The sequence below is a fragment of the Gossypium raimondii genome, chromosome 6, assembly GCF_025698545.1.
Source record: "Gossypium raimondii isolate GPD5lz chromosome 6, ASM2569854v1, whole genome shotgun sequence".
Lineage (NCBI taxonomy): Eukaryota > Viridiplantae > Streptophyta > Magnoliopsida > Malvales > Malvaceae > Gossypium > Gossypium raimondii.
The window spans coordinates 24079316-24096629 of record NC_068570.1 but is presented as its reverse complement, the minus strand read 5'-3'; the positions used below and the strand labels follow the sequence as shown (position 1 = coordinate 24096629).

Here is a 17314-nt window from a genome sequence, read left to right as displayed (position 1 = left end):
AACTATTCACTAAGTTCACACGAGCACTAACACTGTCTTAATAACATTTTAATCTTTGTATCATCATTCTATACATATCATCGTTTCACATAACGTTTCATTTTATACGATACTATTATCATATTCATACTAATTTAATCTGTAACAACCCGTTTTTAGTGAAATCAAAACAGTGGTTTCGAGACCATAATTTTGACGAGTAAATTATTATTTTATTATTTTTATAATTTTTATGGGATTATATTAGGGTTGTATTAAAATTTTGTTAAGAAATTTTGATGTTTGCATGATTAATTAAGTGAAAAGGACTAAATCGTAAAAAGTGTAAAAGTAGAGTTCCATTAGTTAAAAGGGTCAAATGGCTATGAAACCTTAAACTAAAGGACTTGGATGGTAAATAGACCAATTGAGGTGATAGTGGATGTTTATGGACATGGTTTTAATTAAATTATTAAAATATTTAAAGGTTAAAATAGTAATTTGATAAATAATGTTAAAATAACTTAATGAATTAAACTCATCTTCTTCCCTATTTCAATCTATCACCGAAAATCACATGTAAGTGTTTTTGAGTCCCGTTTTTAATAATTTTTTATGTTTTTGAAGTTATTTTAGCTTAATCTAGCTAGCCCGGAGGTCAATTTGTAAAACTATTAAAGATTGAGGGTTATTCCATGAATGTCTTTGAATGGTTCTTGATGTTAAATGCTAGATTATGAACCTTTGTTAAGAAACAAACAAGTTTGTAAATTGATTTTTGATGAAATTTACATATAGGGATTGATTTGTAAAAATAGTAAAATTTCATGTTAAATTTATGAAATGATGGTTTATTTGGGTTGATATAAGTCCCTAGTAAATTCAATTAGCTTGAATGGGGGATTAAAATGCTTAGATTTCAATTTATGAGATTAAGGACTAAATTGTGAAAAGTTAAAATATTAGGGGTAAAATGGTAATTTTGCATAAATGTGAAGTGTGGATTTAATTGAATGTTTAAATTTAACTAAAGTACTTAATTAAATATAATTATCCATTTAGATCAAGATAAATCACGTACGGACCTAGATCAATGACCAGTAAAAACTATGGATTGGCTCGATTTATCTTCACGTCCCTAGTTGTCGAGGTAAGTTCATATGAACAGTTATTGAATTACTGTTGTTAATTTTCATGTTTATTATGTTACCTTAAGGTAAATGGATTGATGTATAATTGTACCAAAGTTATGATGATTTGACGGATGTTGAGTTCCGGTTGAACCTAAGGAATTTGTAGGATACAAATGACATGTCATTAGGGATTTCATGTTTCAGGTGCTGGTCTTGAAAGTTCTATCGATGGACGAGGTCCTGCATTTGTTGTGGATACTCCACAGCTCATGTGAGCAGCATCGTGTAGCTTACATTCTGACCCACAGCTCATGTGAGCAGTCCCATTTCATAGCTCATGTAAGCAATGATGTAAAGGAAAGGTTACAGTTGTATGTATAAGCACACTTCATGTGAGCTTTCCCAAGTATCTGATGAAAATTTAGATGGTTCAACATGCAATAAAATGGTTTAAAATGGTAAGTTTTCAAATGGAGTTATGCATATGCTCATGGAAAGGATATATGAATCAAATAATGTATTTTTATATGGTAATGAATTATCATATGGATAATTCAAATGACTTATGTACAATTGCACTAACTTGTGTATTGATGATGATGCATAGGCTTGTGCTAAGCTTGTGGTTTGGGTTACATTATGCTTATACTTATTGTTATGTAAATGTAATGGTAAGTTATGTTTTATTTTCTATGAACTTACTAAGCATTATTTGCTTATGTAGTTTCTTTCTTATGTTTTATAGATTATCGAAAGCTCAATCGATTTGGAAGCTCGTCGGATGTAACAGCCCATTTTCAGTGAAATCGGAACGGTGGTTTTGGGACCACAAATTCAACATCGTAAAATTTATTTTATTATTATTTTATGGACTGCAGCATGTTAGTAGTGTTGAATAAAAATTCGTGAAGAAATTTTACCGTTTGCATACTTAATTTGATAAAAAGGACTAAATCGCGTAAGGTGCAAAACTTATGTTCTAGAATTAAAAGGTGTCAAATTGCTATGAAATTGGAATATGAGTGGCCTTAGATGGTAAATAGACCATTAATATACTTAGTGGACAAAGATGGACATCATTTAAGTGATTTCTAAAGGTTTAATAAAAGGATATTTAAGTAATTTCATAAATAAAGTTAGTAAAATAATGAAAACAAAGGCTATCATCTTTGTTTTCTTTCTTAGCCAATTTTTAACCTAGGAAAAACACCATTTTTTGGCATCTAAGCATTCGGCCAACTATTTCTCTTGCATGTAAGTGTATTTTGTTCGGGTTTTAATGATTTCTATGTTTTTAGAGTCGTGGTAACCTAATCTAGTTAGCCCAGGGACTAATTTGCAAAATTTTTAAAAGTCTAAGGTTTTACCATGAATGTTGTTAGTTGTTTTTGATGTTTGATGGATGAAAATGAAAGTTTGGAGATAGTTGAACAACTTTTCTAAAGGAAACTTTGATGAATGTCAATTAGGGATTAAATTAAAAAAATAGAAAATTATTCGTGGTGGAATTTTGAAATAAATAAAGTATAAGGCTTGCTAAGAGCCTAGGTCATATTTGGCCATAATAAGTTAGTATGAAATTGCATGAATTTGCATTTTTATGAGCTAGGGACTAAATTGTATTGAATTTAAAATTTAAGGGGAAAAAGTGTAATTTTTCCAAAACATGATTTTTTTTTGGATTAAATTGAATAGAATGAATTTTGAATGAGCTAAATTTGATAATATAGATCAAGAAAAGTAACGTACGAATTTAGATCGGGGAAAAGAAAAAGTATTGGATTAACCGATCGTTTTTCTCTGTACATGTTTGAGGTAAGTTCATATATTTAGTTAGCATTAAATTATGTTGATTTAAATGCTTTTATCTTATATTCTTGATATTATGACTCTACAGAAATATCCAACGAATTTTCAGCGGCTTTCGGATCCTATTTGAACCTTAGGAATATATAGGATACAAATGACATGTCATTAGGGGTTACCGTGTTTTGGGTGCTGGTCTCGTATGTCTTACCGGTGGTTGAGTTTTCGGCAAGTGTTACGGTTACTTGACAGCTTGTGTGAGTAGCACTGTGTAGCTACATTTTGACTGACAGCTTGTGCGAGCAGACCCATTTATGGCTCGAGAGAGAGCATTGATATGAGATATGAATTAGTAGTGGTTCGTCCACATGTGGGCACTTAGTGTGCGAGATTCCCACGTATCTGATATTATTCTAGTGATTCAACGGGTATACAAAAAGTGAAAAATCAGTATAAGCATCGACTTATAATGTCACGAAAGCATGGGAAAGGTATGATAAGATATTGATTAAAGATTCTTAGTATGTTTATAATAGAATGAATGTTTACATGAAAAGCTTAATGAATCCCTTTGTTGTATAATGAGTTTGATTAATTTAGATGCTAATTATACTTGAGAATTGTTGTTGGTGCTTAGGCCTGTGCCAAGCAATTTTTGGATATGTTCACCATTTGCTTTTAAGTTTTTATAATGAAATGGTAAGTAATATTAATGATTTACGAATTTACTAAGCATTTTATGCTTACTTGTGTGATTTTCTCTATGATTCTAGTTAATCGGAGGTTCGTACGGTTTGGAAGCTTGTTGGAGATCCATCATACTATCCATCGATTATATCGGTATATTTTGAAGATTTTTAATCATGGTTATAATGGCATGTATAGGTATCTTATTTAATAAATTTAGCCATTATGTATGGCTTGTATATAAGTTATTTTGGTTGATAATCTAGTTGGTATATTGTTAAGATTATATGGTATTTTGTGTGGTTGTTAAATTGATGTTGTGTTGGTTAAGTTAATGGTAAAGAAATGTAGATGGGAATGATATAGTAGTAATTAATGGTTGATGTGGATTAAGTGTAGCATAATGTTGAAAATGGTTAGTTTTTGGTATTTTGGAAGTAAGTATCTTTGGCCAAATTGGTATGGTTCATGTTAGATAAGAAATGGTCATTTTAGCATTGGTTGTTTGTGAACTTTTGGTATAATATCACTATGACAAATGTGTTAATGAATTTGTTTAATTGGTAGTTTAATTAGTGAATGAAATGGTTAAGTGATAAGTAAGTTTGATTGTTGAAATTGAGGTGCCATTTTGGCATACTGATGGAATGGTTAAATTCTAGGTTGATTAGGCTTGGATATGCATATGAAAAGTGAGTTTAGAATGCTTGATTTTAGGTGCAATTGGCTTGTGCATGAGTTGTGAGTTTGGGTGAGAAAAATGGATTGAAAGTGGCATATTTTTCATCCACACGGGCAGAGACACGGGTGTGTGTTTTAGCCGTGTGTGACACATGGCTAGGCGACACGACTGTGTGTTCCCTATAGCTTTCAAAATGTTGCAAGTCAGGCTATTACACAGCCTAGCACACAGGTTGCCAAACAGGCGTGTGGAATTATTTTGAAGGGTACACAACCTGGCACACGGGCGTGTGGCTTGCCTATGTGGCCCAAGTTAATGAGTTACACGGGTGCAGACACGGGCTGGGACACGGCTGTGTGTCCCTATTTCAAATTCCCACACGGCCTAATACACGGGTGTGTCTCTTGGCCGTGTGACCCCTGTAGTTTGAAAATTTTTTAACTTTTTTTGAAAAATTTCATATGTTTTCGATTTAGTCCCGAATCGTTTGCAATGTCTGTTTTGGGCTTCGAGGGCTCGTATAAGGGACCGTATGTATGTTTTTTATTGATATTGTTATGTTTTACCTTCTGATTTATTTTTGATAACAAATTGTTCGTTATATGACGTTATGCTTCAGTAATACTTCGTAGCCCTAATCTGGCTACCGATATGGGCTAGAAGTGTTACATTGGAATCTATCACACTATCCAACATAAATATCGATAGTTTTTAAATGTTTTGGCCAAGGTTATAATAGCATGTATAGGTTGAATTGTAATGTCATTTTGTTGAATGGTTAGTTGGTGAATTGGCTTGTATAAGTTATGGATGTTATCTTGGTTGGTACCATTTGATACATTTCTAGATGGTGTCATTTTGGTTAACTGATGATGCATGTTTAGAATGACTTCTATGGTATATTTGAAATGGTATGGTAATGGTCAAGTTGTGGCATGTTTGGTAAGTTTTGAACTAAGATTTGATGATTGAAATGTGGTGAAATATGCATGTTTAGGTAAGTGTTGTTGTGTGTATTTGAGGTGCCTTTAAATGGCATATTGGTTAGTTGAATTAGGGTCTTGAGATGGCATATGCATATGTATGTTCAGGTATGGTTTGATGTCTTGTAAGTGTGCACATTTGGTTCAAATGTTTATGCATGAATTGGTATTGGAAATGGCTTGTTTTTAGGAAAATTTAGGTCCACATAGCCTGAGACACGAGCATGTGACTCAATCGTGTGTGACACATGGCCTGGCAACATGGTCGTGTGTCATCTGAGGGTTTTTTTGTATGCAAGTGAGTTACACGGCCTAGCACACGGGCGTGTGACACGGCAATGTGACCCTACTCAGAGAGTTACACAGGTGAGGACACAAGTTGGGGCACAACCGTGTGTCCCTAGTTTGAAGGTTACACGGCTTAAGAGATAGGCGTGTGTCTCAGCCGTCTCAAGCCGTGTGAGGCACATGGTCTGGCCATACGACCGTGTGACACTTGTTTCCAAAATTTTGTGAAATTTTCCTAGACTTTTCAAATGATTTCAATTTAGTCCCGAATCGTTTCTAAGGTATTTCTAGGGCCTCGAGGGCTCGATTTAGGAACGATATGTATCTGTATGATTAGTTTATGATATGTTTATGTTATTAATTGAAATTGAGGTTACATGTTCTGGTTGTATGGTATTGCTTCGTAACCCTAATCTGGCGAAGGATACGAGTTAGTGGTATTACACAATATCTGTAGCCATATATATGTTTTCATATTTCAAGAAAAAAAATCCAAATACATTTTAAATCATGTAATATCATCATGTAAAATTTATTCAATCATATCTCAACTTCGATCAGTCAATACTACTCATCTATTTACTATTATCATTTAAATTTCTTATCTTACAATTTGGTCCGATAGATCTTTGCATTAATAAAAGTTACAGTAGTACATATATACAATTAATAGATATAAATACACAATTCAAACATAATAATAGAATATAGTAAGTTCCATATGAACTTACCTGGAAAACGGCAACCACAAAGTGTCAGGAACTAATCTGCAATTTCTCCTATTTCTCAATTAACGTCCGATTGATTTAATTCCAAATATATAATAATTCATTACAATTTATCAATTCCAATAACCTTATAACATCTTAGTATATGCATTTAAAAACTTAATTTCATTTTACACAATTTCTTAAAAGTTTCACATTTTATTCAATTTAGTCCCTAAAATCGAAATAACTATTAAATTTCATAATTAAACTTTGTTTTTCATTTTGGTTTAAATATATCCTTTTATAACCCTTTAAAATATAAATTTATAGAAATTTCACATCAAATTTTCATATTCACAAGTTAGTCCCTAAACTTAAAATTAATAAAATCACTTTACGATAGTCTTTAATCATTTCTAAGTTTACAAATCTACCATTTAATATAAAAAAATCAAGAATCATCCATGGTAACATTTTAAAACTATGACAGTTTTACAATTTAACACCTCGAATAGGATTAAGCTACAATGGTCTAAAAAAATAAAAATTATGAAAAACAGACCTGAATTGGACTTACATGCAAAAGAATAAGTTTGGCTAAAATTTGAAGCTTCCTTAGCTATGGTGGAACGTTGGAAAAGGAGAGAAAAATGAAGAAGAAAACCACTTTGGTTATGTTTTTTTATGTTTTAACATTTAATAATAATCTAATTATAAGTTTTAATATATAAATAACTTAATTCCCACTTAGCAACCACCCACCATATGAAAAGGATGGCTAATTGCCACTTTAAGCCCTTACTATTTGCTATTTAAACCTTTTGACAAATAAAATCTATAGCGATTAATTTTTACGATTTTTACGATTTAATCCTTATATCTTAATTAACAACCAAATCAATAAAATTCTTGTAACAAACTTCAATCCACCTATATAACAGCTCTGTAAATATTTAATAAAAATATTTACGAGCTCGATTTCAGAAACGAGGTTCTGATACCTCAATTTCCAGAACCACTAACTTTTGAACTGATACATTTGTACATTGACTAGCTTTCCACATGACTAAAATTATTAGACCATAATCCAGCATAATACTATAATAGTCTTGTAAATATTAATAAATAATATTTACTGACTCGATCAACGAAAAATAGAGTTTTGAAACTACCATTTCTGATACCACTGAAAATCGGACTATTATAAACCCCCTCCAGAACATGTAACAGGAGTAGGAAGCGAGGAGTTTTCTCAAGGACTATATGAAGGTCATATTTCTCATCCACTTGAAAAAACTCATACTTGGTAGCTTTGTGGTGAAGCCCTCAACTCTAAAGTAAGCTTGTTGACTCATTAGACGTGGTGGTGCATTCAAAGACTTTGTCGGTAGTATAAATCCATTTTTTCCTTGGAGGGTTACCTTGTTTTTCACCACCACCGCTTGTGGTGCTTGGCTCTCCCCCATGATTCTCGATCATCGGTGACTTAGAAATCTTAAAAGATGTTTAAGCATCATCAAAGGCCATTGAAAACAAGAAAAAGACATAGCAAAAAGAAGAAGATAAGAAAGGAAAAGTTACTTACCCTTAAAATGATGGTGGAGAGCAAAAGTTGAAATAAAAAAGGTGAAGAAGCAACGAATGTAAAGAAAAACAAAAAAAAACCCTCAAAAAATGAAGAAAAAGCTCTAAAAACGGTTAAGTGAGCAAGGAAAATTAAAAATAGCAGAATAATAGCACCAAAGTAAAACAAGGTAGTGTGAAGAAGAAGAAGATTGTTTTTATAGACCCCTTCAACCAAATGGTGCATTTGGGGAATTAAATAAAGCCTCAAAATGCTCCAATAAAAATCTAACATATGGATGAACGAGATAACCTAGGTGAAGCACCATCATTGATACTGTTTCCCCAAGCGTAACTATCAAGCCTCGAATTAGATGCTCTTGAACGTGTACCTTATGTCCGCCTAAGTGTCTTATGCAACACACTTCAACTTCCTGTCGATTCATTTACCAAAAGCTAACTTATTCAAAAATAACCAGGACAGTGTATAATTCGTGAAACAGCCACCCGCTCCATTAACTGAATTTAAATTGCTAAGTGTTAAAATACTTTCTCAATATTCATCGTTGTATTATGACCATCCGATCTAAAACCCTTCTTCTAGTGCACTTCAAAAACAAAATGTCCCAATACAACTATATTGATATCTATCATGCAGATGGTCCTTGCAAGGAAGAAATAACATTCCTTCCTTATTTTTTCACCTCCCGGAAGCTCGATTTTGTTAGATTATATTTCATCAAATATAGGTATTTTATGGGCGGAGAGTAAAAAAGAAAAGACTTGAAATGGAAACACAGAAATTAAAAAAAAAACAATTTGTATCATTTATAGAGTACAAAATTCTGAGTAGTTGGAGATAATTACAATTGAATACACAATAATGAAAATAAATTTTTACAACCACTACTCTAAAATAGAACCCTTCCCTTTGTCAAGAGAGGCATTAAGATCCAATGTTTCACCAGTCGAGGAGTTGGAAGCATCCTCTTCAAAAGTACCTTTCGTTGATATACCTTCGAAAGACCCCGCTTGAGCTGCCACATCTTCAGGGTGGATAAAGGGATTCAAATGAGAGCACCCACCAAAAAATACTAGCCTTTTAAAGTACTCTCAGAATTTCTCCCATTCAGGACCATGTGGGTAGCATATATTGAAATCCTAATGGCAGCCCACTTGAATCATATCAAAGAAGGGTTGAAAGTTCATACCAACAGTATTTAGCGGCCCAAAAGTAACTTGCATGGTAGTATTCACCCCATCTACAGCAATAGTAGGGACGACAGCTTGAGCCTGGCACTTTAACAACCAGACCTAACACTTCGCTCAAGTTGTAGGTGCCTTCTGAAAAACTAAAACCGTATTTATGATGTTCTACAACCAGGCCCTGGCACTTTAACAACCTTCGTATATCTCACTCGTTGTACTACACGGATAGCTAAGGTCGGCTACTGGTTCATCTTCTGCCCTCTTGGGTTCTCTAACAATGATCCTTCACTCCTTTACCGTCTCCCTCGGCGACGCATTCCCAGGTCGACCACTACTTTTGCCCTGAGTTCTACTAGATCTCCCCCTACCTTTGGCCATTTATTCCCAAAAAGTGCTAGAATTTGCTCAAATAACGAAGAAAAAAGAGTATTACAAAAAAATTGAAGCACGAATTCTTTCAAAAACAGAATCGCTGCAGAAATTGAGTAAGAACTAGAAAGCAGAATGAGCATAGTTGCAGTGCAGAAACCAAATTTCAAAAGTTAAAAAAACAAAATGACTTCAAGGAGAAAAGTTAGAGAATATATAAGGCCATATTTCAAAAAGCACCGTTCTACTAACAAACTAATGGCCAATGGCAACTCAACAATGTCTACAACGCCTTTCACCCACCATTATCACGACTCCCCAAAACATAGTCCTCAAAGTACAGTTACGACAGAAGTCTAAAAGCTTCACCACGACTCTCCACCATCTGCCGAGACCCACATATTTTCTACTCACCATCTGTTGATATAATGTCCATGGCAGGTATGTGAGCAATTTGCCTCAAGAGAGGTCACTTTACAACCTCTTCCTAGACTTGGAGGGGAATATTGTTATACCTCCCCCAGAAATAGGGACACATAAAAAATCATAAGGCCACCTGAAGAATGTATTACACCTAGAGGTGAAACCAGAAAATTTTGTTAAGAGTCGAAATTAAATTATAATTTTTACGATAGAAAAAAATACAATTTTACTATTTTAATAGATTATATCTTTATAATTTTCAAAGAATTAAATCAAATTTTTATATTTAGGTGTCAAAGTGCAATTTCCCTTTATTAATTTAAAATTTTAAAAATTTTAAAGGAGTCATATGAAAAAATTTTCATTTTAGGAAGGGCGGGCCCCTGCCAATCCCCCTGGTTTCGCTACTGATTACACCTGCTAAAGACTGGAAGTCGCCAAAAGCTTCATTACTCATCTTAGCCACCTAAGTAGGAGGAAGGTAACCATTCAAAGAAGCTAGCCATTCGTTCCACTGAGCATCCAACCTTCTATTAAGAATGTGATCCTTTTAGTCACAAAACCCCCACGTGAACTCAATTGTCTCATACCCTAAACCAAAACAAATGACAAGATATGTCTTATAGCAGACATCCTCGTCCCATTAAATACATTCACCCCACGCATCTCACAATGATGGCCTGATTTCAAATCAAATACGTTAACATTATCTTACACGAGACCTTGCCTATAAATAGTCCCCAAAACAATGAAGAGTGGATCGACTCTCAAAGAGACTTGCCTATACTTTGCCAACTTTAAACTTCCTCCTCTTTCATTCTCTTTAATCCCTGGTTCCCCGCCTCGATTGAGTGAATCGGTCTCCATCAGCACTACCACTCTCTTCTGTATCTTCTCTTTGTTGTACCCTTTGTATCAAGAATATTGATATTTTGTATTCTGCAAAATCCTTTTATTCATTTATCATTTTCTTTTTTAATGGATTACTCTGTTCTCTTCTTTTCCTTTTTGATTGTTTATTTCAATTTGGTTCATTTAAACATTGAAATCAAATTAGATAAAATAACAAGAGCCAAACAAAGAGATTGCATCTCTGATCTCTTCAAAAATTTTGGATATATTGTCTATTTAAAAGAATAAAAAACACTCAACTTCAAAATTTCCCTTTCTTATATTCAGATTTATAGTTTTCTTTCAGTTCAATTTATTCGTTATAATAACTGGAATAAACAATTATATATATATATATATATATATATATATATATTTAGTTTTACTTGATCTTTTTACATTCAAGAGGAATTTGATAAGAAGTCCCTCTTGCCGGTTGGATTTTTGGATGTGACCCATTCCACCATATGTCAATTTATTATTGGTCCACGTGTCAAAACAAATCAAAATTTAATACCATATGGACTTTGTACTAAAGTGGTGGATTGGACAGGATAAAAATACAAGTACCACATTGAATAAATTGAAAGTGCATGTATCACATTAAAAGATTTGGTAAAGTACAGGAGCAATTTCTGTCATTATCCCCTTTTTATTTGGTTAGAGGACATAAATGAAACGATTGTCATTTTCATTTTCTCAATTATAAAATGAATTTCAATCTTCTTCCTTGTTCTCAATCCCCATTCTCTTCTTAACCTCTGAATCATTTCTATTCCTATTCAACTCTTAAATACATAAGAGGGGAAAGCTTAGTGGAATAAAAATGGTTTCTTTTTTAATCTAAGGAATTAAGTAGTACATGAATATAAGGGTACAAAATTTCTGTGTCGAACAAGCTCGTGAAGATCATGGACAATCTTGAAAACAGCGTCGGGCCTTGCCAATTTCAAAGCATTTTGCGACATGGTCTTCAGTTCATCAGCCTTAGGGCCAAACCATTGGGCAACAATGTTGGCTATCTGTTTTGGCGACTTCGAAAATTTCCCACACCCATTCTCCACCACGTATGGAACGTTCCCAACTTCCTGCAAAATCAAAGCAATATCGAAGTTTGAAAAAATAGAACTCCATTGACAAGATTGTTTTCAAACAGTAACATCGACTTTCTAATAGTACTATTTAAACCCACATTATGGCGTACAAGTTTGATGCGAGGGATGGAAAATTTAATAATCAAATACTTAATATTCATAATCACTTTCCTACTTCGTCCCTATTAAAGTTTGGCATTTAGTCTTGTTGGGAGGAAGGTTGACTCATGAAAAACTCTTTGAAGTTCGTTCATTGGGAATCAACAGACCCCCCAACGAGTCAGTATTGTTTCTGGTCGAGATTTTACCTCCAGACTCTATGGAAAGCTCAAGTGTTTGAGGCTGCTTGAAGAGGCGATGAGTTCATAGAGAGGAAATGCCTCATTGAAACAGACCACATGTGGCTCACAACCACCTACCAAGGGAACATGAGCATTTGCCTCATAGTAGGGTTTGAACCCTACCAAGCATGGATGCTTACATCCCCTTGATAAGTGATCATGCACCATGCACGATACAACCTGACGAGGCATTCCTACTCTGTTGAACCCGACACCTTAGACACTCAAGTTCTCCACAAAATCGAGAGACAAACCCCGATCGGGATTAATACTGACTCGTTTGTACACTCCCGACACACTTCAAAGATTTTACAGAATGAGTCGACTCCCCTCAGCAAGTCTTTTTACTTTAATCTGGTAAAATCAATCCTTCTACTTTATAGTGTTAGTAGCATGTCAAAACTGTTAAACACCATTATCTGTCACTGTTATTGGCGTCGAATTTTTCCTAAAAGTATGTACATTTTTTAAGAAAATTTCAGTAAGCAACATAATGCAATAAAAAAGTTTACATGTAAACAAATGCTTAAAGGATGTTTGTACAATAGCGTCAGCACTTTGATGGGAGTAATTAATGGTGTCAACAATTTAGACTAATTAATAACATTATAAAAGTAAGATGACCAAATTATGTCAAATTATAGCACAGGTTTAGTCCAAAATTTTAGCATGGTAGAGGGACCAAAACGATAGTTTGACCAATCAATTGAACCACGGGTGAAATAAAAGAGAACTTGTATTCATGTTTTTAATTGACACTAGTTTCAGATTCAATATCTGAACAAACCTTACCCCCTATCCCTTAAAGAAAAGAAAAAAAAAAGAACATAATTTGAACAAGGGAAAACAAACTACATGGCGACCTGTATATGGAGACCAAGGAAAAAATACAATCTTATGTACCATGATGATCTATATACCATCTCACATATTAGCAAGGCATGGCATGAAAGTAGAGGCCCTTTCCTTAATTTGCTTACAAAATCTTTAAATAAATGAAGTCAACTTAAACAGGACTAAGAGCAGAAGTACAATATTTAGATAAATGAAATTTCGTTGAGATAATGATTTCAAAAAACAACATTTCTATAATCCCCACTCCGAAAAGATAACAAATAAAAGGTGAAAAACAAAAAGAAAAGTTACCTGGCCAGCAATGTAACCATTCAAAATTATAGGAAGACCTCGAATCATTGCCTCCGCAATAGTCCCCGGGCCAGCCTTCAAAGCAGAAGTCATCTAAAATTAAGAAAATATATTGCATGCATCCACATGTCTCTGCCATTAGAAAGTTACCTTTGTAATAATGCAGTCACAAGCACCCATGCATTCCTCCATTTTGGAGATAAATCCCTTTACCTATAAGATTGTGCAACTTCAGAAAACTATCATATAGTCTGTGCAAACATTTCTCTTTAATAATAATAATAATAACATGAAGTGGAAACATGATTAACAAGTTAATCGCATGTTTAAGCTAGTTAAAGAAGAATATTAGGAGAAAAAGTTCTTGAAAAAGGCATCTTGATTGGAATTATAAGTAGAAGACATAGCTATTTGAAGTATTTCAAATTAAAACATACAAAGAAAGTCGATACCTGGACAGGAATTTTCCAGTCAATCGAAAGCAATTTGCAGGCAAGCTTTTTGTTACGGCCACAAATTATGAGAACTTGGCCAATAGGCTCCCCAAGGTTCTCATCATATAATGCGTCTCCAAGTGCACGAGCAGTTGCTTCAATAGGCCCCATCCCTTCTCCTCCTCCCATTAGCAAAACAGCAGGAAGAGACTGATCCATTCCTAGTTCTCTCCTCAGCTCAATCTACAATTAACAAAAGCTATAGTGTATCATAACCTAGGAGCCAATGAAAGATGAATAGCCAGAGATTTCAAAAGAGATAATAAACTCGAAAATAATTGCAAGTGGTCTAACCAAGACCTGCAAAGTGAAAAGCTCAGAACAATAGTTTTCACTAAAAATTAAATTTGGCATAGAGAAAATAAAAGTTCACCAGGTTGAAAGGTAACTGACCTTTGGCCGAACAGGCTTCACAAAAGAAGGCCGCACTGGAAGGCCATAAACCTTAATTTGGGATTGTTTAAGACCAGCTTTCATTGCCCTTTTTGCTACTTCTGCTGTTGGGCAATAGCATCTAGTTACAAGCTTATGAAACCTAAAAAAGAATGCACATGTCCAAAATTACACCAAGAATAAGTGAGTTTGAAAGGCATTAAACCGAGATGAAGAACTAACCATGTAGGATGGCAAGTGCTTAGGTCAGTGACCACTGTGGTAAAAACTATCTTCTCTAGCAGACCCTTTGCCCTCAGAATACGAAGTGGAACATGTTGCATCAGCGGATGTACACTGATAATAATGTCTGGCTGGTATTTCATCAACCCTTTGGCAACCTCTCTAGTAATAAGAACATAAAATAACAGAATTGGATAAATATAAGACTCAAGCATGCATGTATTGTAATTTGTTGCAAGGATAAAATTTACAAGAACGGCAAAACAAATCATATGATACTGATTTGTTGCAAGAATGACATACTTGATTCTGTTTCATTTGCATATCATCTTACATTAGATCAACAGGGAGGAAACAGTCATCAATAGAAACTTGTTGAATGGTGACTACGTACAAATCACAGCATAGTTAATTGTTATACCAGCTTGGGAAACATGCCACAGTCCAATAGAACTGAGGTTATAGCCTAAAAAAGGCACAAGGCATGCAAAACCAAAACCTCCTACATCACCAGCTAACAGCTAAGGAGCATACCACCTAGCACAACATGTAGCTTTCAAGAACTGACAGCCTTGCTAGGAAGGACCCTGATACAGCTCAGGCTGCAGGGCCAACAAAAATGGCCACTGGACATAGCTGCCAAGCCAAGCCAAGCCAAGACAAAAGAATAACCAACCACCATGCAACAGGCAGCCCCAAGGCTAGGTATAAATACCCAAGTACCAACTCCCTCTCTCTTACTTCCTCTCTGCTAGCTTGCTTTACCCATTACACCATCTCGTTTTCTAACTTAAGCATCAAAGAGCATTCTGGAGCACTGATGCCCCAAGGCTAGGTATAAATATCCAAGTACCAAATCCCTCTCACACTTCTTCTCTGCTAGCTTAAGCTCTTTTTTTATCCATTACACAATCTCCTTTGCTAACTTAAGCATCAGATAGCACTCTGGAGCACTGATGCCCCAAGGCTAGGTATAAATATCCAAGTACCAACTCTCTCTCACACTTCTTCTCTGCTAGCTTAAGCTCTTTTTTTATCCATTACACAATCTCCTTTGCTAACTTAAGCATCCGATAGCACTCTGGAGCATTGATGCCCCAAGGCTAGGTATAAATACCCAAGTAACTCTCTCTCACGATCTACACTCTCTCATACTTCTTCTCTACTAGCTTAAGCTCTTGCTTTACCTGTTACAAAATCTCCTTCCCTGACTTAAACATCATAGAGCGCTCCGGAGCATTGACACCACCCCAACTCACATGTACTTTGCTATAAGCTTTAGCAACAAAAGTCCATCACCAAGAGGACTCCAACATAAATAATATAGGAAAACAATCTAAAAACATCTCACCTTGCTATGAACGTCGAAGTTGCAGCAAAATTTGATTGATGAATTACCCGAGGAGCGGTTCCATAATAAGTCATTCTCCACAATGATCCATGTTTGACCAAGAAGTTATAGCTCTTTGGCAATTGATTAAATGGCCAGGGTGTATGATCGGACCACAAATCAGTAACAAACACCTGCAATATAACACCAATCTTGACATACAGAACAAAAGTACACTAAAAACGTATGCACCCATTATCTACTAATTCTTCAATCAATTTTCCAAGAAACTGCAGAAACATAAAGATAAATAAAACTGAAATATGCCTATATTGATACCAAAAAAAAAAATGAAATGAAATGAATTTTCTCAATTTCTACTTTTGCCCAATGCCCACATTTTCTTTGCATCCAAACAAAAAGGAAACTGACCTGATAATCGTCTCCAAATTCCTCCATAAAAGCAGCCTTAATAGCTTCAGCGGAAGCTCTATGACCCCCACCAGTATCACTCATCAAAATCAAAACTTTTTTGGGGGCCTCAGCTTCGACTCCATTTAAAGGCAAACCTTCAACCTCCAAAACACCGCCACCGTCATCCCTCAGTCCATTGCTATCCTCGGAACCGACCCGAACCGAAGCAAACCCGATCGGGATTCTTTCACAATGAAACTTAATCGCTCTATTGAACTCGTTCATGATCCTCCCAACGCTCGAAGAAACGCCGTTTCGAGCACCCAAACTGAGCGAAGCAACAGCTATAACTCTACGCCTTTTATGAGCAATCGAGCCTCTGAACCCCGAGAAATACACGTAATTTGGCTTGAATGAAGAAAACCCATCAGAATTCGAGCTGTAAAAGCTCTTTTTGAAAGCTAAGTGACCCGTTTGCGTAACGAGATCAATGGCAGAGCCAGATTCTTGGGTAACCTTTGAAGGGTTTTGCATTTTGGGAAGTTTTTTTGGCTAGTTGCAGAGTTATGATGATGATGAGAAAGAAACTGAAACAATTTTAAACCATGATAGTTTTTGTTTCGAATAACAGCCAAAGTTCATTTATTTATATGGAAAAAAAGTAGGTGACAGTGATGGAATCTAAAGGTGATTTCGTAACCGCAGAAACTGAGATAGGGAATGCCTTTGTACTTAGTGCTTTGATAGTAACCGGATCCACTTTTCCTGGGTTGCCCAACTTAGCTCTCGTTTTGGTTTGTGGTTAAATTTTAGGGTTAATATATTATTTCACACTTCAATTTTCTTTTCTCCTAGTTTGGCTTTAATATTTAATTTATTATTTAAGTTTTCTGTTCCAATTAAGTACTATGTTTTATTATTAGAGCACAAGTACCAAACATTTATTAGGCCGCATTGTGCTATTTGTTAGGTACCAAATTGTATATTGAAGTCAAATTAATGTACCAAATTGGTAAAAAAAAAATTCAGGTACCAAATTAAACATTGAAGGCAAACTAAGACACAAGATGACATGATGCCATCCACGTGTATGCAATGTCTGTAAAGTTAAAAAAAATAATTTTTCTATTCATTTTGAGACAACTTAACTAAAAATA

At 34.8% G+C, this 17314-nt stretch overlaps 2 protein-coding genes across 3 annotated transcripts in view; both read right to left on the bottom strand.

The window, feature by feature from the left end:
- The window catches only part of LOC128041696 (30S ribosomal protein S3, chloroplastic-like), a 33754-nt gene extending 24336 nt beyond the window's left edge, over nucleotides 1-9418 (bottom strand). The window contains exon 1 of the mRNA XM_052631995.1: nucleotides 9338-9418. Coding sequence (XP_052487955.1) covers nucleotides 9338-9418 — 81 coding nt within the window. The remainder of the gene's footprint in view (nucleotides 1-9337) is intronic.
- A 1884-nt stretch (nucleotides 9419-11302) lies between these two features.
- On the bottom strand, nucleotides 11303-16794 carry LOC105773757 (monogalactosyldiacylglycerol synthase, chloroplastic). Of its 2 annotated transcripts, none has more exons than XM_012595856.2 (8): nucleotides 16176-16794; nucleotides 15765-15937; nucleotides 14414-14575; nucleotides 14192-14333; nucleotides 13757-13981; nucleotides 13455-13517; nucleotides 13305-13397; nucleotides 11303-11811 (listed from the first exon to the last, which is right to left on the bottom strand). In XM_012595856.2, the coding sequence occupies exons 1-8, from the start codon at nucleotides 16689-16691 to the stop codon at nucleotides 11575-11577; spliced, it is 1611 nt and encodes a 536-aa protein (XP_012451310.1). In that variant the 5' UTR covers nucleotides 16692-16794; the 3' UTR covers nucleotides 11303-11574. The 2 variants fall into 2 exon arrangements, with proteins under 2 accessions (XP_012451310.1, XP_012451311.1); XM_012595857.2 differs by having other exon boundaries at nucleotides 13305-13379; nucleotides 16176-16791.
- Between the last annotated feature and the right edge of the window lie 520 nt (nucleotides 16795-17314).